This window comes from Xyrauchen texanus, chromosome 37 (assembly GCF_025860055.1).
Source record: "Xyrauchen texanus isolate HMW12.3.18 chromosome 37, RBS_HiC_50CHRs, whole genome shotgun sequence".
Taxonomy (NCBI): Eukaryota; Metazoa; Chordata; class Actinopteri; order Cypriniformes; family Catostomidae; genus Xyrauchen; species Xyrauchen texanus.
Window position 1 is genome coordinate 22,053,923 of NC_068312.1, and position 26,237 is coordinate 22,080,159.

A 26,237-nucleotide genomic window follows, 5' to 3' on the forward strand; every position below is an offset into this window, starting at 1 on the left:
CTAGTTTCTGGAAGCAGCTGAAAAGAGCTGCAGACTAACCCTCTGGCCATCAAAACTGATATTCCACAAGTGACAAAAAAATTTGAGGATATGGAACATCGAAGCAGATGTTATAAGTCTTGTTTCATTGGAATCCCAGAGGGAAAGGAAGGTCAAGATATGGTCAAGTTCCTGGATGGACTTATTCCGAATTTGTTCAACACAGCAGGCCGTCATCTGGAAATAGATGCACATAGAGCTCTCAGTCTGCTTCCCAGAGCAGGTCTCTCCACATGGAATGTTAATGGGCAGGAGCACCCTATATAAAGAAGGAAAGTTATATCTTTTCCTAAGTGAAAAATATTTGATATAGTATTGCTTCAAGAAATGCACCTATCTGCATAGGAAGCTGAAAAACTTGGTAAAGCATGGGGTGGGCATGTGTTTTGCAGTGCTGGTTCGAATGAGAGCAGGGGAGTCATCACATTGATAAGTAAGCATTTATAACTGAATTGTCTCAAACAGATTAAAGATAATTAAGGAATAGTCATTATTGTTTTGGCTGAAATACAGGGGGAAAATCTTTTTTAGGCTAATATTTATGCACCCAATGCTGATTATCAGAACTTTTTTATAGATCTTGAGGGAAAGTTACAAGCAGCTGGGATCCTAAATTATATGGTTTTGGGTGGAGACCTTTAATCTTTTAGATATTTTAATGGATCTGTTCCTTGATCATAGTGATGCAAAAGTGTGTAGACCCTTTAGAGCAAGCTTGACACTACAGATGATGTGTCAAAATCTTGGTCTTGGAGACTTCTGAATCCATCTGGAAGGGACTACACCTTTTCATATCAGTTCATAAGATCTACTCTAGAATAGATTTTTTTATATCTAAGTCACTTGCCACAGATTGTTCAATTAGATACATTTCAGTTTCATATCATGCTTTGGTATGTTTAAAGATGTTACAGAATATAGAGAAAAGGAAATCATATAGATGGCGCTTCACTACAACCCTTCTACAGGATCCAGCATTTCAACAAATGTTAAAGACAGAAATTAATGTTTATGCGGAGGCCAATTCTCAGTGTACTCTGTGGGCGTGGCATGGAAGGTGCCTAAGGCAGTTCTTAGTGGACAGATCAAACAATATGCCTCATTCATTAAAATCATCAAAGCACAGGAATTAATGGAATATTAAATGTGTCAAAACAGAGCTGAAGCACCAAATGCCATCCAAATGTCTTAGAGTCTTGACTCAGCTAAAATATAGGTACAATACTATTTTGTCACAGAAGGTAGAGTTTTGCTTATTCAGGGCAAGACAGACATACTTTGAGTCGGGAGATAAAGCAGGGAAACTCTTACCAGAAACATTAAATAGAGAGAGTTTTTTCTTCACCATTTCTTCAGTGAAGTCTTCTGGAGGCAATGTATTTACCTCTGCCACAGATTTTAAAAAGGCCTTTAAAGAATTATATTTCTATCTTTTATAGTTCCACATCTATGGAAAAGGATATTAGCAACTTTGTAGAGCCATTAGAACTTCCTAAATTGATGAATGATCAAACAATACTTACTTGACTCTTGCCATTACTTTAGAGGAGCTTGTTGACATAATTAAAGCCTTGCCAACAGGTAAGGCACCTGGACAAAATGGTTTTGCTGCCAAGTTTTCTGTGATCTTATGTCACAGAACTAGCTCCACTTATGTTAGAAGTTTATACAGAGTCATTAAAGAAAAGTGAACTACCGCCAACCGTGACGCAAGCCCTGATCGGTCTCATTCTTAAAAAATATAATACATTCTCAAATAAATGTAAAAGTTATCGTCCAATTTCCCTGATCCAGTTAGATGTAAAAATATTGTCTAAAATTCGGGCTAATCTATTAAGCAGAGTAATTACATCTCTTATACATATAGATTAATGTGTGGTTCATTCATGGTTGTAGTTCTTCTGATAATATTAGACATTGTATAAATATTATGTTGTCAGTAGCAAATGATCAGACCCTGATTGCAGCCATCTCACTTGACACAGAGAAGGTGTTTGATAGGGTGGAATGGGATTCACTTTTTAAGACTTTGGTAATGTATGGATTTGGGAACACTTTTATTGGGTGGATTAAGTTGCTCTATAGACATCCATCAGCGGCAGTGCAAACTTATGGATTATTTTCACATTATTTTTGTCTTGGTAGGGGAACCCAGCAAGGTTGTCTTCTCTCCCCTTTGTTGTTCAGTCTTGCCATGGAACCGCAATAAGAAAATAGGATGTTTTTCCTGATATTGTATCAGAAGGTGTGGTGCTTACAGTTTTACTCTACGTAGATTGTATATTATTATTTGTCTCCGACCTTAGAAGAGCTATGCCATGCTCCACATAATTATTAATTCTTTCTCCAAATTTTGAGGATACTGGGTGAATTGTTTAAAATCTAAAGATCTTTCTCTGACAGCATATTGCCCTTCCACGGCTTTCCAACATGGCGTCTTTCAATGGCCCAAGCAAAGCATTAGGCATTTAGGCATTTTATTTCCTGCAATTTTTATTTAGTTTTAGTTAGTTAATTTTGACCCATTAATGAAAAATTTCTAGTGATGTTGATAGGTCCTTGTACAACATTGAACAAGCAGTCCTTTCCCTAATTTCACTATTGCAAGTTTATATATTAAAAATGCATCCCATTATTTCACACTTACATTCAGTATGGACCAAGGTTTCCCATATGTTCAATTTTGATACATACCTAAATGTGTCCTCAAGCATATACTGAACCACAAGTTGCTCCCAATGGCAGGCTAGCACCTTGCATGGCAGCTCTGAGGTTTGAGATCATTTGAAAATATATTACAGCAATTTGTGATTTCTTGGTCTCAGTTTTACAGGTATTTACAGATAGCCATTTAATTTACACTATTTTTTGTGGTAGTACACAACCCTCTAAATCTGCAGAAACTCTTTGTATGGTGCTCATTAGCCTTTAAAATGGGGCATATAGGATGGACTTCAAAGACATTAGTCATTAATCTTACAGTTCATACAAAATCTATGTTTAAACACTGTCCCTTAAAACTTACTTAGTTTAATAATTTTAAACCATGACTTGCATTATACTTAAGTAATATTTGCATTATATTCATGATGTTAGCCAGAGGGGAACTGGCCCCCACAGTGAGTCTGGTTTCTCCCAAGGTTATTTTTCTCCCATTAACCAACATCTTATGGAGTTGTGTTCCTTGCCACGGTCGCCTTCGGCTTGCTCACTGGGGTTATAAATACAATTATTATTTAATTTTAAACACAATTCAAAATCGTATTTTATCTAATTACACAATGAAGACTCATCGACATTATAGACATTAAAGTCATAATAATCAATGTTTATGTCCGATCAAAGTCTTCGGCCAGTGGTGAGTTGATCGGAACGTAAGATTAATTCTTACAGTAAAACTACTTTCATGGCCATATGAACTACTGTTTATGATCATGTAGCTTAGATTTATCAACAGATTTGTAGGGACCGATATGATTTAATCAAATACATTTGAAGAAGTCAACTTCTCTTTGAATACAAACAAGTCTTTATTAACTAAACTGAAATATACAACTAAACTAACAAACAACTAAACTAACACAGTCAAATCTTCTGTTAATGCCTGATTTTCTGTAAAGCTGCTTTGAAACTGTGTGTTGTGAAAGGTGCTATACAAATAAATCTGACATGACTTGACATGAAGCATCAGTGTATTATTCCTTGTTGATTCAGATTCTTAGTTATGGGGCCTTAACAGCTCTTAAGAGATTATAGGAAATATATTTGAACTTTGGTATTGGAGGCTGGGGAATAATTTATAAAACATTATTTAATAAAACTATTTATTTACTATTCTTTTTGCATCGTTTCTATTGGACTCCCTCTAGATTGTTTAGGCTTGGTTTAAAACCATCACCCTTCTGGCGATGTCAGTTGGAGGATGGAGACATAGCCCATGCTCTGTGGTTCTACACTAAGATTCAAGAATTCTGGATAAGTGTCCAGAATTTTATCTGTGAGGTTTTAGAGACTCAAATTTCATTCTGTCCCAGACTATGTATATTGGGTGATGTGGTGATTACTAAAGCAGGTGACAAACTTACAAAAAGCTGGGTCCAAATTATTATGATTGGTTCTCCCTCATTTCAACAACGGTTCACCGAATTGGGCAGTGTGGCGGCATTCAAAAAGATGTCATACAGACAGGTTGGCAGATTAGATGCATATGATAAGAAATGGGGCAAGTACAAGACCTTTTTGGAAGGCTCTTGGTGAGGGCCATATGGAGAGAAACTTTTTTTCTATTCTTGTTTATATGTGTAGGATCAGGCTTGGACAACAGGAATGTTTGTTGGGGTTTGGGGAGTGGGGAGAGGACAGGTAATTAATTGGGGTTAAGGGGAATAATGGTTTACTGTACATGTGTGTTTTGCTTTGTTCTGATTTATGTTTGAGGTTCAACCAATACAAATGTTAATCTGAAAATAAACTTAACACGCAAGGAGTGGGCATTTGTAGAAATTTGTGAACGACTGGCATTTCAATTCTGTGTTCTGTGTGCACAGATTTCATGTTGTAAGGAAAATATAAAATATAGCACAAAGTAATTTGCAATCTGCTCACAATTTAAATTAAACTGCCTGTGTATCTTCACCAATAATATGTAGGATTTTATATGTAAATAATTAGTTTAAGAATCTTGGCCACGTTCATCCACCAAAATAATATAGGGAAATATATGTGAGATAAATGACACCTTAGCAGATTAAAAATCTTATTAAAATTCTCCACCATTCAATATATAATACAACAGGTTTGTTGTATCTGCTAATAATTTATATGCAAGAATATAGCTCAATAAGGGAATTAGCGATTGATTTGGGGAACATTCAAATAATCAATGTTTATGTAGAGTTGATTGGAACGTAAGATTAATTCTTACAGTAAAACTACTTTCATGGCCATATGAACTACTGTTTATGATCATGTAGCTTAGATTTATCGACAGATTTGTAGGGACAGATATGATTTAATCAAATACAAAGTCAACTTCTCTTTGAATACAAACAAGTATTTATTAACTAAACTAACAAACAACTAAACTAACACAGTCAAACAAACATAAGTTTGGGTTGGTAAGTGAGTTTTGACAGAAGATGAATGGAAAATTATCTGTAACAGAAAAATTTACTTTATGGAGTCTGAAGACCTTACTTTAAACCACCAATTCTTCATTTAGTATGCCTTGATTTGAGGTCGGGTTACTCAAATTATATTAAAGAAAGCACCAGATTTCAGAAAAAGTCTGGAGGTTTGTACTTGTAACAAGGCTGGCAACAGGCAGACGAAGAGATGATGATGATGATGACGAAGTGGGATTATAAATCTAAATGTGAAAAAAAAGACTTGACATTAAACTAGACTTCACATAAAACTAGACTTGGCTTAGCTTGGCTTGAACAAAAACAACAACGTTACATTCACATTCAATACTTGACAACAGACAATGGCAAACATCAGGGCTAAAATACACAACAGGGAGGAACATAAACCAAAGGTCAAACAGAACACTAAACTAGATAACAAGACTAATATACTAAAACCAATGACAAACTAGAACTGATAACAACCTAATGAAACAATAAACCAATGAAAACAAGACACATGAACATGGAGGGAAATATGAAATCACATGATAAGGGACCCACATGACATGAAACTGGAAGTAAAAGACATGAAAACATGGTGTTTTACTGTGCCTTTTCCAAGATTCCCCACTGTTCTTACGTTAGTTAAGATTTGCCGTTGTGCGAGAAACTCAGACTTGCTGGCACCAGTCTGAGTTCTTTAAAGCTCAGGAGAAAGTTAGTGTAGATTCTGTATTTAAGGCTTTCTGTGTAGAATTGTTCAATTTCTCTTAGTTCTCTTCTGCCTCGAAGTTATACAATGTGGACAAGCTAATAAGCACAATAATATAAAGCACACACAAATACTTCGTTAAAAGTCAATTTTTTATTGTACCTCAGAGAATTACATTATTATACTTACTTTTACTTGTGTTGTATAATGGTGTACATTACAACAAGTGTTGAATGTATCGCAGCATTTCCTGTTGAAATGATAACTAGAGGCACTACGACAACATTGACTTTTATTCCTTTTTACACAAATCACTAGTAAAACCGCAGATTATCAGTTCACAAATGCTTGCTTTTCACCTTATCCACACACAGTGCTTAACATGTGTGCCATCTAAACACTTTTACTATATTGTAAAGTGATACATTTTAACGCTTGCATTACATAGACAACCCCATTCACAGTCTTGTTTAGGTGAAATCAAATTGCATAGTAGCTCAACTATAAGTTTCTGAAGAGCTCGTCAACGCGTTGGCAGAAAGTGTCATACACTTGCCACAAAATGATGTGGCTACCTCAGCTGTTGTGCTTTTCATCACATTTGCTCTTTATGACACTATCAGTAAGGTTTAGGTTTATAGTTTAGGATAAAGAAGTAGGTTTTGTTTTTTAAACTTCATAGAGCATTAGCCTTAAAAACCTCATCTGTTTGGGAGAAGAGTCCTCGCTTTTAATGCCAAACAGCCAACATTTCACCTCTGAACTACTGCGATACATGTAAGGAACCATGTGTCATTTTGCAAAAATGGCACTACAGTCATTTTTATTGTCATTTTCATGGACTGAATGAAGTATTTTTATAATCAACATTTATTCCATCCATCAGTATGGTTGATTTTTGTTACTGAGCTTGCCATGGTGCATTTAGGATCAGCCCTTTTGATGAATACATACAATGTTTCCTTAAAATTAGATGGCAGATTAACATTACTAGCTACCTTTTGGAACAGCTTTGCACAGGAGCACCTTCAATAGACACCTTAAAATGGTGTCTAGGCTGGAAGCTCCCTACATTATAGATCAGAGCTATTACCTCTGTGAACCTCTTTACAGAAACTAGGATTCACAAGGACCACACATCTTTAATCAGTGGTTTATATATGCTCTAATAGACACTTACAACCGGTGAGAAATAGGCATGTACTTTAATAGAGAAGTAATCTCTAAATCACAGAAGAGGGAGAGGGAGGAGAGAGAGAGAGAGAGAGAGAACACTTGCAGGTGTAATTCCATTATCCCTCACTATAGTCTGTAACAAAGCCAGGTGTCTGCAGTGCTTGAGAGCACCAGTGCGTTTTTCTCATCAAGGCTTTATAATCATCTGTGCTAATGAATATAATAACTGCACAAGAGCTAACTGTGATTGGATGATAGCCAAAGATCAGCCCCTCCCACCAATTAAAGGGCTTTTAAAGTGAATCATCCTTTCGTGGATAATAGGCCATCCAGAAGTGGGTGTCATGACAGCCAGAATAAATGCTTATCATGCACTTATACACACACTTACTGTATCCTTATGTAAATTCACTTATGGCCACCATCTTGTGCTATCATATACAGTGCATCCGGAAAGTATTCACGGCGCTTCACTTATTACACATTTTGTTATGTTACAGCCTTATTCTAAAATTTATTAAATTCATGATTTTCCTCAAAATTCTACAAACAATACCCCATAATGACAACGTGAAAGTAGTTTGTTTGAAATCTTTGCAAATGTATTAATAATAAAAAAAGAAAAAATCACATGAACATAAGTATTCACAGCCTTTGCCATGACACTCATAATTGAACTACGCTGCATCCTGTTTCCACTGATCATCCTTGAGATGTTTCTACAACTTGATTGCAGTCCACCTGTGGTAAATTCAGTTGATTGGACATGATTTGGAAAGGCACACACCTGTCTATATAAGGTCCCACAGTTAACAGTGCATGCAGAAACCAAGCCATGAAGTCCAAGGAATTGTCTGTAGACCTCCGAGACAGGATTGTATCGAGACACAAATCTGGGGAAGGGTACAGAAACATTTCTGCAGTGTTGAAGGTCCCAATGAGCACAGTGGCCTCCATCATCCATAAATGGAAGAAGTTTGGAACCACTAGGACTCTTCCTAGAGCTGGCTGGCCACCCGGCCAAACTGAGCGATCGGGGGAGAAGGGCCTTAGTCAGGGAGGTGACCAAGAACCCAATGGTCACTCTGACAGAGCTCCAGCGTTTCTTTGTGGAGAGAGGAGAAACTTCCAGAAGAACAACCGTCTCTGCAGAACTCCACCAATCAGGCCTGTATGTTGGAGTGGCCAGACAGAAGCCACTCCTCAGTAAAAGGCACATGACAGCCCACCTGGAGTTTGCCAAAAGGCCCCTGAAGGACTCCCAGACCATGAGAAACAAAATTCTCTGGTCTGATGAAACAAAGATTGAACTCTCTGGCCTGAATGGCAAGCGTCATGTCTGGAGGAAACCAGGTACCGCTCATCACCCTGCCAATACCATCCCTACAGTAAAGCGTGGTGGTGGCAGCATCATGCCGTGGGGATGTTTTTCAGCGGCAGGCACTGGGAGACTAGTCAGGATAGAGGGAAAGATGAATGCAGCAATGTACAGTGACATCCTTAATGAAAACCTGCTCCAGAGTGCTCTGGACCTCAGACTGGGGCGAAGGTTCATCTTCTAACAGGACAACGACCCTAAGCACACAGCCAAGATAACAAAGGAGTGGCTACGGGACAACTCTGTGAATGTCCTTGAGTGGCCCAGCCAGAGCTCAGACTTGAACCTGATTGAACATCTCTGGAGAAATCTGAAAATGGCTGTGCACTTACACTCCCCATCCAACCTGATGGAGCTTGAGAGCTCCTGCAAAGAAGAATGGGAGAAACTGATCAAAAATAGGTGTGCCAAGCTTGTAGAATCATACTCAAAAAGACTTGAGACCGTGATTGGTGCCAAAGGTGCTTCAACAAACTATTGAGCAAAGGCTGTGAATACTTATGTTCATGTGTTTTTTTTTTGTTTTTTTATTTTTATTTTTAATACATTTGCAAAGATTTCAAACAAACTTCATTTACATTGTCATTATGGGGTATTGTTTGTAGAATTTTTAGGAAAATAATTAATTTAATCCATTTTGGAATAAGGCTGTAACATGACAAAATGTTGAAAAACTGAAGTTATTACTGACATAATAACAGTGAAGCCACTGCTCCACCATATCGCCATGCCCAAATATCCCTATTGACTTAAAAGGAAATCATATAATTTCAGTGAGTAAACATTAGTCATTCAGTCACCAATTTTATATTTAAAATCTGCATGTACATCCCCACAACTTAAATGTCCTACACATGTACTATTATTTAAATGTCCTACACATGTACTATTATTTAAATTCAGATTTTTTCCTGTTTCCTGAAAGCCCGAGCGAGTTATGTATATCTATATCAAACAGTATCCACCTCTAACAAACTTAATTAGCAAACAGATCAACTGAATGTAAACAAGTTCACTGAAACTGAGGTAAGATACAAACAGACATTATCAGACATGTGTATTGCGAACATCCAAGTGTTTATTCAGAGTTTTCATCAAAAAGTGCCTTATTCTCGCGGTCACTTGAATAACGCTGAGATTGATGGAGACGTGCAAAGCTGGTCAAAATTAAACCTATATGCTAGGTTTAAATGGCAAATTAACACGTAATGTATGTCCTGTATCCATGTATGACTACAGAGAGAGCTTCAATATGTAAATCTAGGGGATTTTTGGCATAATTTTGGGCATGCCAAAATGGCCGCTCGAACACTTCCGGTGGCTTCACTTCCTGCAGGCAGTTTGCCGTTGCATCAGCGATACAGTTCTATATATATATATATATACTGTATATCAGTACTCTAAACCCATATTACTTTCTTATAAGGAACACAAAAGAAAAAAAAATTAAATCCTGGTCTGTCTTTAAAATACTATGACAGTATAAGGGATAGTTCACCAAAAAATGAAAATTCTCTTATTATTTACTCACTCTCATGATATCCCAGGTGTGCAAGACTTGTTTTCTTCACCAGAAGAACACATTTGAAGAAAAATAAAAAAATTAAATAAAACTCAGTAGGTCCTTAAAATGCAAGTGATTGGAGATTTCTCTTTATGTACTTAAATATTTATCTTTTCACACCAAAAGTGATCGTGTCGCTTTAGAAGACATTATTTTAAAAGCTGGTGTTAATTTAGAAGTTTATGCTGACTGTCTGTGATTTTTAGAGCATCAAAAGAGAAATCTCCATTCACTTGTATTTTAATGACCTACTGAGCTAAATTCTGGTGTAGAAAGAAAGTCATACACACTGGGATATCATGAGCATATCAGAGTAAATAATGAGAGAATTTTCATTTTGGGGTGAATTATCCCTTTAATAGTGCCTCTCTTTTAAGCTTAAATGAATGTTCAGTGTTCAAAAAAAGTTAAGCTCAATCGACAGCATTTGTTAGGCGTAATGATGATTTCCACAAAAAAATTATTTTAACTTGCCCCTAAATCCACTAAAATAATGTGGACACCAGTTGGTTAACAGTAATTTCAAAATGGCTAATAAATGGAAAGATAGAAGCTGAGAAAAACTTGCAGAAGTGACTTGCTGTGATAGGTTGTTCCCTAATGCAGTGACATTTTTAAGTGTGACATAAGTGCCCAAATACTTTTTGGAGCAGCTACTATACCACTCCATGACAGTCAGATTTAAAAGTTAACAGTAGATACATTTATTGCCAAAGCTGTCAAAGAGACCCCAAAATAACCAAGGCTTTGTGGAATACACAGAAAGAAAAACATGTTTTTTGTGGTGCACGGATAAACACAAGTAGACTAATGTTTCGGTTTTAGAGTGTGTTGGTCGAGCACCTTCATGTTTTCCTGCCAATCACAGTTACAGGCGTATATGCACAACCATTCTGACCACACTTCTGGCATCCCTATTTTGCCCTAACTCCCCATTTTCCTCTATAGTTGCATCTCAGCCTGAGCTCTTCATCACATCAAGCGTGGCCACCTGTCTACACTTTGTTTACACCCTTGAGAGCAAGCAAACTTCTGAAATGAAGTTTATGACCAACAGCTGCAGCTTTGAAATTTGTCTGTAATGAATAGTTCTGAGATGAGATGGGAGATGCTGGATCTAAATGCAGGCTTTTAATGAAGATGATAATAGTGAAACAAACAAACAAACAAACAAACATGAACTCATAAAGCAACAAACAAGAACTGAAAAAGAAATGCAAAACTAGAGTGTATATATACACACACATGGACTAATGAGGGAATGGAAAACAGGTGAGAACAATGGGGAACAGATGGCAGTGGTGAGGGCAGTGCATGATGGGAAACGTTGTCCGGGGGATACACTTCAAAATAAGAGTCCTAGAAAACACTGGATCAGGAGGCCTGGAAAGTGGCCACAGAGTGGGGACAGGTTCAGGAGGCCTGGGAGGTGGTAACAGGGCCTGGGCTGTGTCAGGAGTCTTGGGAGGCAACCACAGGGCAGGGACTGGGTCAGGAGGCCTGGAAAGTGGCCACAGGACGGGAACAGGGTCAGGAGGTCTGAGAGTCGGCCACAGAGTGGGGACAGGGTTAGGAGGCCTGCGTGTGCTCGTACTCCCAGGCGACACAGCGTGCCCTGGGCCTGGTATGCCAAAGTGATGGCATTCACGAACCAGTGGACAATCCTCTGTTTGGAGACAGCTTTCCCCTTCTGTTGTTCCACAAAACAGACAAAGAGCTGCTCCTGGGCTGCACCCATCCTGGATGCAGCTGTATGTCAAACCAAAGTTTATTGACAAGACCCTGCAGTGTGTTTGGATTCAGTGCATCAGAGTGTTTGATCTTAAAATGTTAATAATAAAATCATACCTGCCAACATGTACGCATTTTTCGTACTCGGCACGCATTTTGACCCATAAGTACGCTTGTACGATTCGCTGCTCTCTAGGTACGCATTTTGTTGCTTCTCGCATTTCACCAATTTCAGTTTCTATGCAATCTATGATGCTGATTCTGCCGCTGAGCCACAGCGTTTAAGTGGAGTGAAAAGCTTTCGGCCAATCAGAGCGCTGCATGTTAACCCGCCGCCCACCTACCCCTCCCATCCACATGCTTCGCGCTCAATTCAATTCAGTGCTTCATACAAACCAGATTAGCCGTATAAGATACCATAGGCTTTCATGCCATGGCTGAACCGCCACAAAAAAAGGTTCGGAAAACACAAAGATTTTTAGACCGCTATCGTGAGAGATGGCCTTGCCTGCAGATGTCCAGGCTACCTCATCATGCGTTCTGCACCGTCTGCAAGACGGACGTCGACATCAGTCACCAAGGGGCAACAGGTAACGAACACAGTCTCACAACACAAATACTCCCTATCCCCAGAAACATAATTATTTTAAAAATAAAAGGATGATGACTTTATGAGTAAAAAATGTTTATATTGTCAATAGGCTAACGTTAGCTTATCAAACCGGCCATCCTTTCCATTAGTTGGGGAAATTAGTTGGCAGTTAAAAAAGTGGTGGAATGGCTAGAAATCTAGAAGGTTTTAGACAGGCCAGGTGCTGATTAACGTAAGATAAAGGTAACAGGCTATTTTTAGCCTAATTATGAACATTAAAAATGACCTTGACATCATAACGCAGTCCAGCTGTGACGAGCTCAGTTCAGTTCACGCGTTCATGTAGGCTAACATGTAAGGGTGGCGCTGCCAATAACGCACATAAAAGATGTCGCAAGAACCGGCAAAAGTAATGATTATAAATAATGTAAAATATAGAAAGGAGACATTTTACTTGTTTATTAATAAACAAGTGTTTCCTGGCTGTATCAGTGTCGTGAAATCATTTAATCATCCAAAACAAAATAAAACTATGTAGCCTGATAAATGTGCATTTGGGGTGTGTGTGATTTTTCACAGCAATGCAGACTGTGAAAGGATTTTCAGCTTGGTCACTAAAAACAAAACACAATGTCGTGCTAGCCTGAGCACAGAGATGCTTAGTTCTCTGGTGACAAGAAAAGTCATGATTGCCTCCAAAGGCAGCATTTGTTACAAAGAGACTTTCACTGACGCACTACTTAAAAAGCCAAATCTGCAACCTTTAACAAGTTAAACGATACAAAAGTTTAAACTATGCATGGAAAATTATAAATTTTGTTGTTGTTTGCTTTTAGCAAACTGATTTTGATATTGATAACTACTGGTTTTGCACATTTATTTAATGTTTTTATTTATTTATAAAGAATGTCCTCAGTTTACTTTTATTTCTGACAAGATTTTCAGGTGGAAGAAGTTTCCATGGGCTATGCCTCCTGTACAAAATGTTCGGAGTGATTTCAGTAATTGTATAACATTTATGGTCTACTTGTATATGGTTATGGAGTAACTAATAAATCTTAATTGGTGAAAGTATATTATATGTATAATATGTATTATAGTGTTAGGTATGTCAGGTTTTCTCTCGCGCACGCACACGGGTTGGGGGTGGGGTCGTCGTGGGTTGTAGTACTCATAAAATTTCTTCAAGGTTGGCAGGTATGTAAAATGTTTGTTTGATAGACTTATGGTGTGTTGACTGATCTTGTCCCTCTCTGCAAAGTTTTTTCACCACTCCAAGGAAAACATTGTTGCAAGAAGTGAATTTGGGATCTTTCAGTATACCCCAAGACAAACTAAGTGGTGGGTCATTGATGTAACTACTGAATCTATACGACTCTCCTTTTTGTTTTTGTTTTACTGTAACATAAAACTGCCTCAGAGCTCATTTTTTCTCATTACATGAGGTTTGAAAACTGCAAACAGCCCACATAGTCTTCTTAATGGTCCTGGTTTAATTTCTTAATTTTTCCAATTTCTCTATTTAGCTCTCATAAAATGTTTCTCATATATTCTCTTGTAAATCAGTCTCCTCTCACTATTCATCAACTGTTAATCCACCATATAAATCAAAACTGATTGCAAAATCTTCCATGTCTATGGTATAGTAACATCAGACACTGTAATCCTAAAATGTTGTGCATTGATATGAAATTCAAATGTTGTGCTGTTAGAGGTGTGTGCTTGTAGCCATTTTACAACGGCTTAGAATGCAGCTCATCCAATCAGAAATCAGGGTCGGAACTTTTTGTTTTACAATGTGCTTTATGCTTTAAGCAGTACACTAGTATTTTATTCAGTACATAGCCTAGAAAAGGTCTAACATGACAGCCACCAGCTGTGCAGAGCATCCCATAACGTTGAACTTTCCCACTGGCAGACAAATGCATAGAATCATTGGGATGATTGTGGCATTAACAGCATGTACTCTTAAAGAGTTGGATCACTGCATTAAGGAAAGAGACACTGAGAGAAGAAATGAACAGTGCACTCTTGGTTATTAAAGGGCTTTCACGTTTCACTACAGTATATTGGTTGGGCCCTGGAGTGAAACACTTGCTGAAGAGAGCGGGGTGTCTGTATTTTCTGCTCTATGACTATATTCTTGACATTGAAGCGATTGTTTCAGAAAATGTGCTTTTCATGATGCATTTGTTGTCAGGACACTTAGTTAGTTTTAGGTGTTGGTTTATAGTAAGGATGTCTGATTTGTTCACCTCTCATTTGCTTTTAGTTTTATTCATTAAAACCTCCATCTAATATTTCCCTTAAAAACCTTGCCTCATGACCACACCATTTCAATCGAAAAGATATACCACAAGGGATGTGCCTTCAGAGATACAAAGACAGTCAGTTTTCCCACATTCTTTTGAGCTCTTTGAAGTTGAAATTGTTTGATATATCAGTGTGGGATTCTATAATTATATAGCTAAATTGATATTTGATGTTTGAAGGATGGGTGTGCTGGATTTGCATACTGTATTAGAATATTTCTGTCATTACCATCATCATTATCATCATCATTATTATCATCACCACCTTCAAAAGCAGTTACAGTGAAATGGTTTTGTATTAGTTTGTACAATTAGAAATTCCCCATGAAATGACTTGTGCAAATTTCTGTTCTTTGTTGATGTATTTCCTATTAAAACAGGACGTTTGGTTGGAACATGTTAAAGGGCTTGCTCCATTTTAACATGTTTAACATCCTGAGACATGAACGTGACTGCTGTGTGCATTTTCCTTTTCCCATTTTGATTTGTAACTAGTAGCCCCGAATAAATATGCAAGATTTTATATATATATATATATATATATATATATATATATATATATATATATATATATATATATATATATATATATATAAATCTTGCATATATATATATAAATATATATATATATATTTTAGAGCAAATAGTTTTCCTAAAATTGTATGTCCTCATATGGGGACAGTGGGACTAAGTTGTGACATTTTAAATAAAACCTAAAAGATTTTTATTTTGTTCATAATTATTAATTATGTTTCCGGGAGTGTTGGTTATTCATGTTTTAACAGACATTACAGCAGATTTTCTGAAAATACAAATTACTTTATTTGACTTTTATGTTAGAATGTTTGTTTGTTTTTTCTACTTTGGCAACAAAATCTCAATGTTCTCTCTTTGCACTATCTAACAAACAAGTGATAACCAGTGCTGAAGCATTTTTCCAATCAGAAATTCTGATTAAAAGTAATGGTAAGCATTGCCTACTCACTACCATTTATGCTAAAATAAATATAAGCATTATAAATTCTGAATCTATGTACTAATTACCATTGTCCCATGTCTGCCAAGCATGTTGAGTGGTGCAAAAATCATCTTCAGCCTGAAACTGAACTGAATGTATGGAGGGAATAAACTTAGCTGTATAGAAAAGCTATAGGGTGCTCCCTTGATCCCTATTTAGTGAATGACTTAACCTCCAGTGAGCTGTTTGTCTTCCCATCTCAGAAAGGTTAGAAATGCACCTTATTTTAATCCTAAAGCAGGGGTACTCAATAGGCGGACTGCGGTCCAGATCCGGACCGGAAGATATTTCAATCCAGGCCGAGCTCTAAATATTTGTGCTAGTTATCTGACACCTGGCTAAATTGTTGTGTAAGCATACGTGTATACGTGTGTTGCCTCTCTCACCGCTATAGACATGAGGCGCCACATAAAGCCTAATTTACTGAGTTGCAGGTGTGGTTATTTTAACATCTAAAACATTAACATCAAAAACTTTAACATGGCGCCTTTAGACTATAACATTTCCCCCCCTCTAAATTTTGTGAAAATTAGATATCATCATGGATGGCAAGGAAAGCCTATGTATACTTATTATGCAAACAGTATTTTAATGCTTCACTGTTATGTACATTTTTTATTTGTTGTTAATATATTCTCACTTTAAGTAAAATACAAAAATGGTCCATTCAGACTTTAACATTTTTACAATGTTTTTATCTGTCAAAAGGCCTCCTGTGCCCCATACATACATACATATATACACATTTAAACACAAAAACTGGACTGCTGTCATTCAGCTTCAAAAGAACTGTTGGTCTTAACTTTTAATATATATTAAGTACTATTGCTGCCAGTGTGGCAAGTTATAAAAAATATTTAAACTTAATTTCCTAGCCATATAACTACTGACACCATGTAAGCTACATATTATTATACAGACCTTTTCTGGGAAGGAAATATAGAGACCGGACCGAATTTAATTGAGTACCCCTGTCCTAAAGGCCTTTTCGGTCCAAACGAGATGCGAAAATGAGAGGCGAATCACCGGCCAATGGTCGGCGAATGACCACCGTTAGAACATTCACGCTTTTACAATAGGTGGTGCTAATGTACAAGCAATTTGACCTCAGTATGGTAGGTGGTGCAAAGCACCTTTCAGCTGGTCTGCCCTCCGCATATTACGGATGAAAAGAAGAGGTACTTGACAAGCAGATCGAAAAAAAATTTTTTATTTTTTTTTATTCTGCTAACGCATATGGGGAGTGTCCTTCTAAACTACCTAGTTGAAACTCTTCTACAATAATGGCAATATTCTAATATTCACATCTCAGAACAAAAATCTGTGAAAGGGTTAATACATACTATATGACTATTGTTCATATAGCCATTCTGAGTGTCCCCCTCCTGGAACAACATGAGGGTCACTCACTTGCAGCATACTCATGTCGGTTGCCATCCCATGGGAAGTTTATGTTGTGTATTGCAGCGTGCTGGGTCTCTGTTCCCCATATACATTAGCAGAACACAATGTCAAGTGTACTGCGTCGTAAGGGAACGTCTTGGTTACGTAATTAATCTAAGTTCCCTGAGACGAAGGGAATGAGACATTTAGAATGCTGGCCCACATTGTGTATGCGCCCCTGCTTTTATAGCGGACAGCTTTGCGCCTAAAAGGGCAGGGCTCAAACACCATAGCCAATATTTGAATTTTGCTGTTATTGTAGAAGGTTTTCAACTTGGTCATTTAGAAGGACACTCCCCATATGCGTTTACAGAATGCAATGTCAAATATACTGAGTCGTAAAGGAACTGATTTCTCCACAAGCTGCAGCTGTGATGAAGAGTTTGTAGTTGATTTGCTCTGTGTTCTGTAGTGTAACTGTGTTCCACTACAGTTACAATTTAAATAATTGTAATTAGAATATAGTTCCATTCAAAAAGTATTTTGATTACTGAAGAGATTACTTTGCATTTTATTGTCATTTGTTTCATTTAATATTTAGTCCTTTCAGATGGAAAACATTTATACACATGTGATGAAAAGAGCGTTTGAACAGCGATGAAACACTTTCTTATGAAGTGTCACATTCATACGAGCAGACAGCGAATTAAGTTGAAGGAAGTTTGAAGTAAGTTTGGAAACTTTGAAATAGAAATGAACCTTGCGTAACAAATAACCTTGTTACGCTAAGATGAAATGCTATTTCTAGCAATTTTACATATTTTTTTTATCAAGAAAATTCACGTTGGATCATATTTTTTTCTTTTGTAGTAAGACCTTTGATATTAGGGCAAAAATGTTATTCTTGATAATAATTTTCGTACTGTTTTCCTGTAAACATTTCAAAAAATCCTTAATACAAGATAAATTTGATTGATCTTGTTTTAGAAACAACACTGCAGAAGATATTTACGTTTTTCAGGGAATATATTTTTAACATGTATTTTGTCTTAATGTACTGGCAGAGTTTTTATTCAAAACAAGTGCAAAAAATCTACCAGTGCTGAAGAAGTAATTCAAAGTATTTAGAATACGTTACTGAGCTTGAGTAATCTAATGGAATACATTACAAATTATATTTTACAGCATGTATTCTTTAATCTGTAGTGGTTTATATTTCAAAAGTAACCCTCTCAACCCTGCATATATAGTAACAGATGTTATCAATTTGGACTAGTAGTTATTAATTAGTTACTAATAGTATCTTATTGCATGTATATCTAAATAAATGTAAATATATTACTAATTAAACATTTCTGCATTAAAATGGCCAAAGAGTCAATACAATGTAAGAAATACAACTCATCACCCAACAAAACCATCTTCAGTCTGACCCATTATTATATAATAATACTTGCCAAATACAGCTGTTAACAACTATTAACAATTGCACAGACATAACTATTTTGAAGAGAGAAAACCATGTTTTTGGTATACAAAGGCTATCTATTTTGATAAAAAGATATACAGAGCACTGCAAGTCACAGCATTTGACTTAAACAGGTTTCAATGTAAAACCTTAATGAGGTTTGTTACCAGATGTAGTTTTGTTGACATTTTCCCAAAGACAAACTCCACTGTGATCAGCGCCATATTGTTTTGTCACATTACTCAATGTATCAAAAGTTTAACCCATTACTGACAGCCCAGAGTGTTCTGAACTTAAATTAGTCCGTTTAAATGAACTGAAGTTATGCATAACCTATAGCGAAAACAAAACACAATGTCCATGCAGAAGGATGTGGGGTTGCATGAGGATATAATTGCCAATAGCTTTTAGTTATGTCACAGCCAGGAACCATGATTTGCTACTTGTTATTTGCTTACAGGTGGTATTAGGTGGAAGGACATTCTCATTCTAGAGAGCATTTGATTGAACAAAAATCTGTTTTGTGCAAAATGAGTCATGAATATTTTAGTCTGTATTTCCAAAAGAGAAAGACTGTACAATTTAAATGTGCATATCTGCTAAAAAGTATTTATTTTTTTAAACTTGTGTGAGTACAGTATATATATATGGCTTAAAAGCAAAAATACATGGACTACAACCACAAAACTCATATTTTTATTACATAGGGTCTTTAGATAATGCCACTATGTGCTTTTAAAATAATACACTGTGCTGCTTTTGTTTATTGACCTGTTAAGCCTGTGGCCCGAAAATTAACTTAAATATCTCTAACCAGAGAAATGACCTGTGTAAGCCCAAGGCAGGCAGTGTTTATGGAGACAAAGTGAGCTGTCTTTTTAAAGCAGGCAAACACCATGACTAGATCATTTACACACTGAGCAATTAACAGCATCTCTTGTGACTAGTAGGTAGCAGAATGCAGTTTTTTTCTCATCCATCCTAATTGTTTATGACAAATCAAGCCTGTCTCCCCAATGTCTTGTGCTCCCACGATACAGGAAAGTCATCACCCTTTCATTCCGCTTACACTAATATTTGCATTTGGCATTTGCAGCTGATATGGGCAGCACTCCCTCTGAGCTACACAATGTTTCCTTCCAAAATTGCAGGTTTTCTTGTTGTAGTGAATGAGTAATATAATTCAGCCCACTGAGAGGATCCTACGCTCACAATATTTACATTTGACATTTGACATTGACATTTCAATCAGCACGTTTTGATCTATTAAATAAAGGCAGAGGGGAGACCTCATAGAGCCTATCACTGAAATAGCGACCCTCTCAGTTTCATCAGAGGGCCTATTTATTTACACTTAGTGACCTCATTGATTGCATTGCTGTTCAACTGATTATTCACATTCCATTTACACTTGGCCAAAAAAATGTGTCTCTGCAAAGCGAATGCAAATCTAATTCCGCACTGTATTAAAATATAACATAATTCACTCCTGTGATAATGCTAATGCCTGCAGCAATGATTTCATAGATCATTTTGTTTTTTGTAAGTTACATAAGAATTTATGTTGAAGGCTCTATTCGGCCCAAATGGAAATTCATGTTTGAGTTTATTATTATGATCGCTCCGCTCCTCGCTACGCTAAGCTTACATGCTCTGTTTGGCTCATGCTAAAATTAAAAATGTTTACTCCTGAAGAGAAAAACAATTGAACCAACAAACAATGTGTTATTCTTTTTCTCAAGTTTAACCCTAAACCTAATATAGCCATAAAATCTAACCCCTTACCCAAATCCTAAACATAACCTTAATTTTAATAGGAACATAACATTTTTGTACACCAGAAGATAGATAACATTGGGATTTGTCATACATGTACAATAATCCATAGAAACCTCAAAATATGAGAAAAACAGGGGACCAATGTAGAAGATAGTGGGGCAGTGAAAAAGTGATAAATGAGAGATATAAAGAATCACACCTCCCCTAGGGCATAGACACAGATGTGTTTCAACACAGCCCCCACCCAAACTCCTCGCAGACACTGTATGTCATTGTATGTTTGTATTTGAGAACTCAACTCCACTGTGTGTCACCTGATCAAATCTTGAGGTGCTATATTGAGGAATACCATTATGTTGGGAACACAAAAATGAAATGCCCTGTGACTGCAGTTAGTGAGATGCATGAGAAAGAATTGTTCTCAGTTGAGGAGTCGATCTCTTGGGACGGTTGACATTTTCACGTTTCACACACACCACAACTGTTGACCAGCAGCGTCAGCCCCCATTTTGAACAAGTCAGGATAGATTAATTTGATGTGAGGTAATATGTGCAGGGAAGAAGTGACTGGCTGTTGCACCATGTGTTGCCTAGCCAATAAAGGATAGATCCTTTCCATAAAGCAACATAAAGCTTGTTATGTTCTGAAGGATGCTCCATTACAAAAGAGTTTCCCATTCTGTGTCACAGTTCCGATGAGTTTGTCGGCCTGTTCTATTTGTTTTTTTATTTCTCTCCCTCATGTGTGTCTGGTGCTGTTGGCATGTGTGATCAGTGTTTCCATGGGAACACTGATTGTTCCCATGGGAACGCTGATCATGCCACTAATTAGGGTACTCTGTCTCTCCACTAATTCACTGCCCATTTAAGACCTTCATTGTGTCATGTTCTTTGCTAGATTGTTGTTTTGTGTTGAAATAACTTACCTCGCTCTCTGCCTAGTTGGTCTTGTCTTGTGTGGTTGCCTTCCATTTTGTTGTACACCTGTTCTCTTCATTCTCTTAATGGAGAATTCCTCACAAATCTGCTTCTGACTACCACAACACTTACACTCACTCACTCACGCATGGTTGTAGCGCACTCATTGACAAACACACCCATCACCTTCTACTGCGGTCGGTGCCGGGATCTCCACACTTCACCTGGATCTGCTTAAGTTATAATTTATGTAAATAAATCCTTTAAACTCTTCCTCTGCACTTGGGTCTCTTTGTCTCACCTTCGTGACATTTTGATTTGCTAAAGGTCATTCCATTCTAACATTCTATGGCATTTTGTAACATTGGATCATGTTAGTTAGTGAGATTCAAATTGTTCAATATTCAAATCTACCTCCAAAAATGAAAGTTCTCTCATCACTAAAACCATTCACACTGAGTCTGATGCACTTAAGCACAACTAGCTCTCGTGACCAATAAATCTGGAACAAGCCAGTTAGTTTAGGAATAGAGGGCACAGATTTAGAGGCTTATTTCAGGTGATATGAAAAATGGGCCCCAAAACTTCAGTATCAGTATGAAGTCCACATTGCTGTCCTTGATCCAAAAGTCCCTCCACAAACAGGGATTAGAAAATGTGTACCATATCAAAGTTAAAATAATTATGCCCTCTGTAAATACGGTGACTGATTCTAATGGCACTTATCCACTGCACGTTACGATTCGACTCGACTCGCCTCAACTCTACTCACTTTACTTTTCTGAGCTTGCATTTCCATTGCAGTTTAGTGCCACCTCAACGTTGGTGGGGTTATAGGCTGATCATCATAGTTGCACCCCCTCACTGCCGTGACATTATCTTAAACATGACACAAACTGACAGAAACAATAACAAGACCTCTAGCTGTTAGCTACTAGCTCATAGTGCTGCATAAAACAGTTAAATTGGCCTGGTTGTTTTAGAAGCAAGCTTACAGTAGCTGGTCAACTAAATAAAGTGAAGCTTTCAAGCAGAGTATAGAGTTAACATAACAAAACATACTATCCTCCATCGTGGATCAACGCCAGTCCAGGGCCCTCGCCCTCCCATTGCTCACCAGTTTAGATAGCGTCCATTGGTCGAACCACTTCCACTTTTCCTTGATAGTTCTGTAGTCACTTTTAAGTTGTTTTTTGTATCTTTTCCCTACACTGTTGGTAGGTCAGGTGGTAGCCGTGTGTGGCCAACAGCTGATACACTTCCTGAGAGACTTTATTGTTTCACTCATCGCTAACGAGTGGACCGTCTGCACCTCGTTTATTGACCATGGCGTGCTTTTGCGCACAGCCATTGCTTTTTACAATTCGAAAGTCACCTGAACAAATGATACTGCTATCACTATTGCTAACTTTAAAACTAGCGGGTTGATGTTGCGTGTTGGAAATCCAGTGAAGCTGATAGTGACGATTCTCCCTGACCAATCAGTGATCTTCAGGATTTTGACGTCACATATAGTATTTGCACGGCTCGCTTGGAACCTTGACCGAGGTGGTACTAAAAAAAGTATCACGTACCAGGTACTATCCACAGTGGAAAACCCCAAAAAAGTGAGCTGAGTCGAGTTGTACCGTGTAGTGGAAAAGCCCCATAAGACTAGCTCCAAACATGGTGGGTGGATTGTGAAAAATCAAGAAATATCTTTGAAGTAATCTATTCAGTGTTTGTGGCATTTGTGTTTTTTGCTCATTATTGCAGTTAATATTTTATTCTATCTCTCTCTCTCTCTCTCTCTCTTTCTCTCGCTCTCTAATAAATCTCACTGTTCATCTGTCTTGTCTGCGAATTTCATTGATATGATATTAAGATAGGGAGAAGATCTCTGATAGAATTTTAATCATTTTAACTGCTCAGACTAGCAAGTAGCTGTCGGGCACCCAGAGCAGTTCTGCTATTATTTTTTGGCTATGTCTTCTTTTCATCTTTGTGGCCCTCAGAGCTTTAATTAAAGTTCTCAAACAAATACTGGGAAAAACTCTTATGCTTCCTGCATAAGCAAAACAGGGACTCTAAATTGTTTTTTTGGGTTGACTATCCCCACAACCAAATGTGCATACTTCACTGCTACACACAACACTCAACAAACAGGTCAAATGAGTAGGACGTCCGAAAACTCTGTATTCACAATACATTAGGTGAACAACACCAAGACGACCTTCTGCATATGCTGAGATTCCAAAGTGTGCAACCTGTGGACAAGGCAGCTGAAGAGCTATCTATTTAGAAAAGTTGAAAAATAAAATAAAAAATTCTAAAACTGTTTCAAGTATTAGCGCTATAGGTAAAAAGAATTTGCTACACATGGGAAAATTTTACTCGTTTAACTACACTTGATAATTTTTTGTGATTGTATTTAGTACATTAAAAGGCAAAGAACGTATGGGTCAAAGGACAATGCAACATGGTGTATGTAGTATGTCCAGGAATTTACTATATTTACAGTAAACTACACACCTTAATACCTAAATTATGATTCTAGAAGAAAGTTCCTCGAATGCAGTACATACTTTGAAAGTACAGAAATTAGTATGCAATCTAAATAATGTTGCTATAAAAATATAACCAAACATATGACATGTTTTTCTTATAGTGCACGTGAAGGCTGGCACTTGCGAGGTGATTGCAGCCCATCGCTGCTGTAACAGAAATAAGATTGAGGAGAGATCACAGACAGTGAAGTGCTCCTGCTTCCCTGGACAGGTTGCTGGGACGACAAGGACTGCACCCTCCTGTGTGGATGGTAAAAATTGCCATTTTTATATCATTTTGTTCAATTTTCCATCCTCAATACTTTAGATCGGGGCTAGACAGAGAGATCAGAGACGGGTCTCATATTACCGACCTCTCAAAAGTTAGTAATTTATCCTTAAATCCAGCCCACAAATCAACTTCCACTTTCTGTATTTAAACTGCCTTTAATGTTATTTAAGTAGTTCCCATAAGAATTGCACTTGGCTTATTACAGGCCTGAAACATAAATGTAAATTATTGCATGCCAGATTGTGATGTTTCTGGTCCCTTTATGATACTGCTACCTGCCTGATTTGCAAAGAGTAAATTTACATTTAGTCATTTAGCAGAAATTTTAGTTCTGCTACAAATTAAATTTAGAAGACATTGTGGTTCTCAAGGAATTCAATCTTAGGCATCATTCCACTAAACTTGGAGAGCGATGTGCTTAGTTTGAGGAGCTCATATGTGTTCATGAATCAATTAATAACTGCAATAAATAATAATAAATAAATAAAAAGAACTGGCCCCTGGTGAAGAAAACACCTGCCTTGTGGATTGGAGGGTATATTAACTGGTGTTTTACCTCCCTCTCATAAGTAATATAATCTCATGAACTGCTGAAACAAGATAAATTGTGTCCTGAATCTTTCTCTCTTTTTTTCCTCATTCTCTTTCTTTTTTGTCTCCCTCGGCTGTCTGGCTCTTTCATTTAATACTGTGTTAACATTGTCCACTTGACAGAGAAATCGATCGTTATCTTATTTTGCCTGACTGTAAGCTCAGGAAAAAATAGCTCAAGTGTCTCTACACAGAGCACTCGTTGTGAGAGGAAATGTCAAATAAGCCATGTTTCATCTCATCTTGCGCTTCCTTCTCTCACTGAATCATCACAAATAGCTCCTCATCTGTTTGCCATTTTCATGCTGCTGAGATGAACTCCATCATCCTCGCTGTATTTAGGGGTAATTTCCTACATAATTTTTTTTTTCATCATATAATGTTTTCCCCCTGAAGTCCACTTGTAATATTAGCCAAGGTTACTAACAGTCGAAATGTAATTTTTACATGACCATTTTTCCTGACCCTTAAAATCCAACTAGCTACCTGTTTTGCTACTGTACCCTTAAGGCCTGCATGCAAATGATCTAATGATTGGTTAACCTTTTCGCATGAAAAATGAGTAGAAGGTTTCCTGTCAGGTCCAATATAGTTTTGTGTAGTCAGACTTTTGTCTGTTCCAAACTGCAGCCTATTCTTGCCATGAACCATTCACTTAGAAAGGAAGGGTCTAACTGACTGACACGAAAAGCGAAAAACACAGTTGGTTTGTTTGTTTTTATGTTACATTTAGGGGTATGTTTATCTGAAAGTTGATACCACAATAAAAGTTTGTCTATCCAAAAAGAAAAAGCTAAATATACAGTCCTGCTAATAGATATCAGGTTTACTTGCTACTAAGCACCACAAACAAAATGCTAAATGTTTTTGTGTGTATATGTACTAACCATAGTCCTCTGTTACTTTTTCCCTATGGTGTGTTTGTAGCATCTATAGTAGCTCAAAAGTGGTGGTGTCAGATGCAGCCATGTTTGGACGGTGAAGAGTGTAAAGTCCTACCTGACCTAACTGGCTGGAGTTGCAGCACAGGCAACAAAGTGAAGACCACCAAGGTCAGTAAACCATCCACACACTCAATACCTTGGCTTTTAAAACCAACAGCGTCACCCAAGCTCCCATTTCTAAATGTGTAAATGACAGGAAGTACCTCCCTGCTAACCAAACTATGTGACCATTACGTATCTATAACTTAATATGATGACCAAACTTTTGCCGTGGCAACGTAACTGGTTAAGTTGTGACAAATGGAAAAGTGAAATTCCTGGATTCTGAGCCACAACTTAACTTTGTGACAGTGCCATTTCATGGATCAATAGTTGTATGTTGGTAACCAGTTGGTAATTTTTGCTTTTAATTATTATTTTATGGGTGGTGTTGAGTATGATTAAGTTAGACTTCCAGTAGTCTAACTTAATTTATGTCCTCATTTGCCCAACACTAATTCAAAGGCTATTTAAATGATGAATGCAGATTCAAAATGAATTAACTTTATTTATTTAGACAGAAAACAGGGAAAATGTTTTAACAATTAACAATAGAAGAAAGGAAGAACTACTGGCCTCATAACTGATAACAACTGATATTAACTTGAAAACAGTACTTAGACAAGCTTGGCTCAAATGACAAGCAT

General features: G+C 37.2%; 1 protein-coding gene across 3 annotated transcripts in view; it reads left to right on the plus strand.

Annotated features, from left to right (window-relative positions):
• The window catches only part of LOC127631339 (chemokine-like protein TAFA-2), a 172,137-nt gene that overhangs the window by 134,878 nt on the left and 11,022 nt on the right, over positions 1–26,237 (plus strand). For all 3 annotated transcript variants that reach the window (XM_052109445.1, XM_052109444.1, XM_052109443.1), the window contains exons 3-4: positions 23,847–23,996; positions 25,535–25,659. In XM_052109445.1, coding sequence (XP_051965405.1) covers positions 23,847–23,996; positions 25,535–25,659 — 275 coding nt within the window. The remainder of the gene's footprint in view (positions 1–23,846; positions 23,997–25,534; positions 25,660–26,237) is intronic.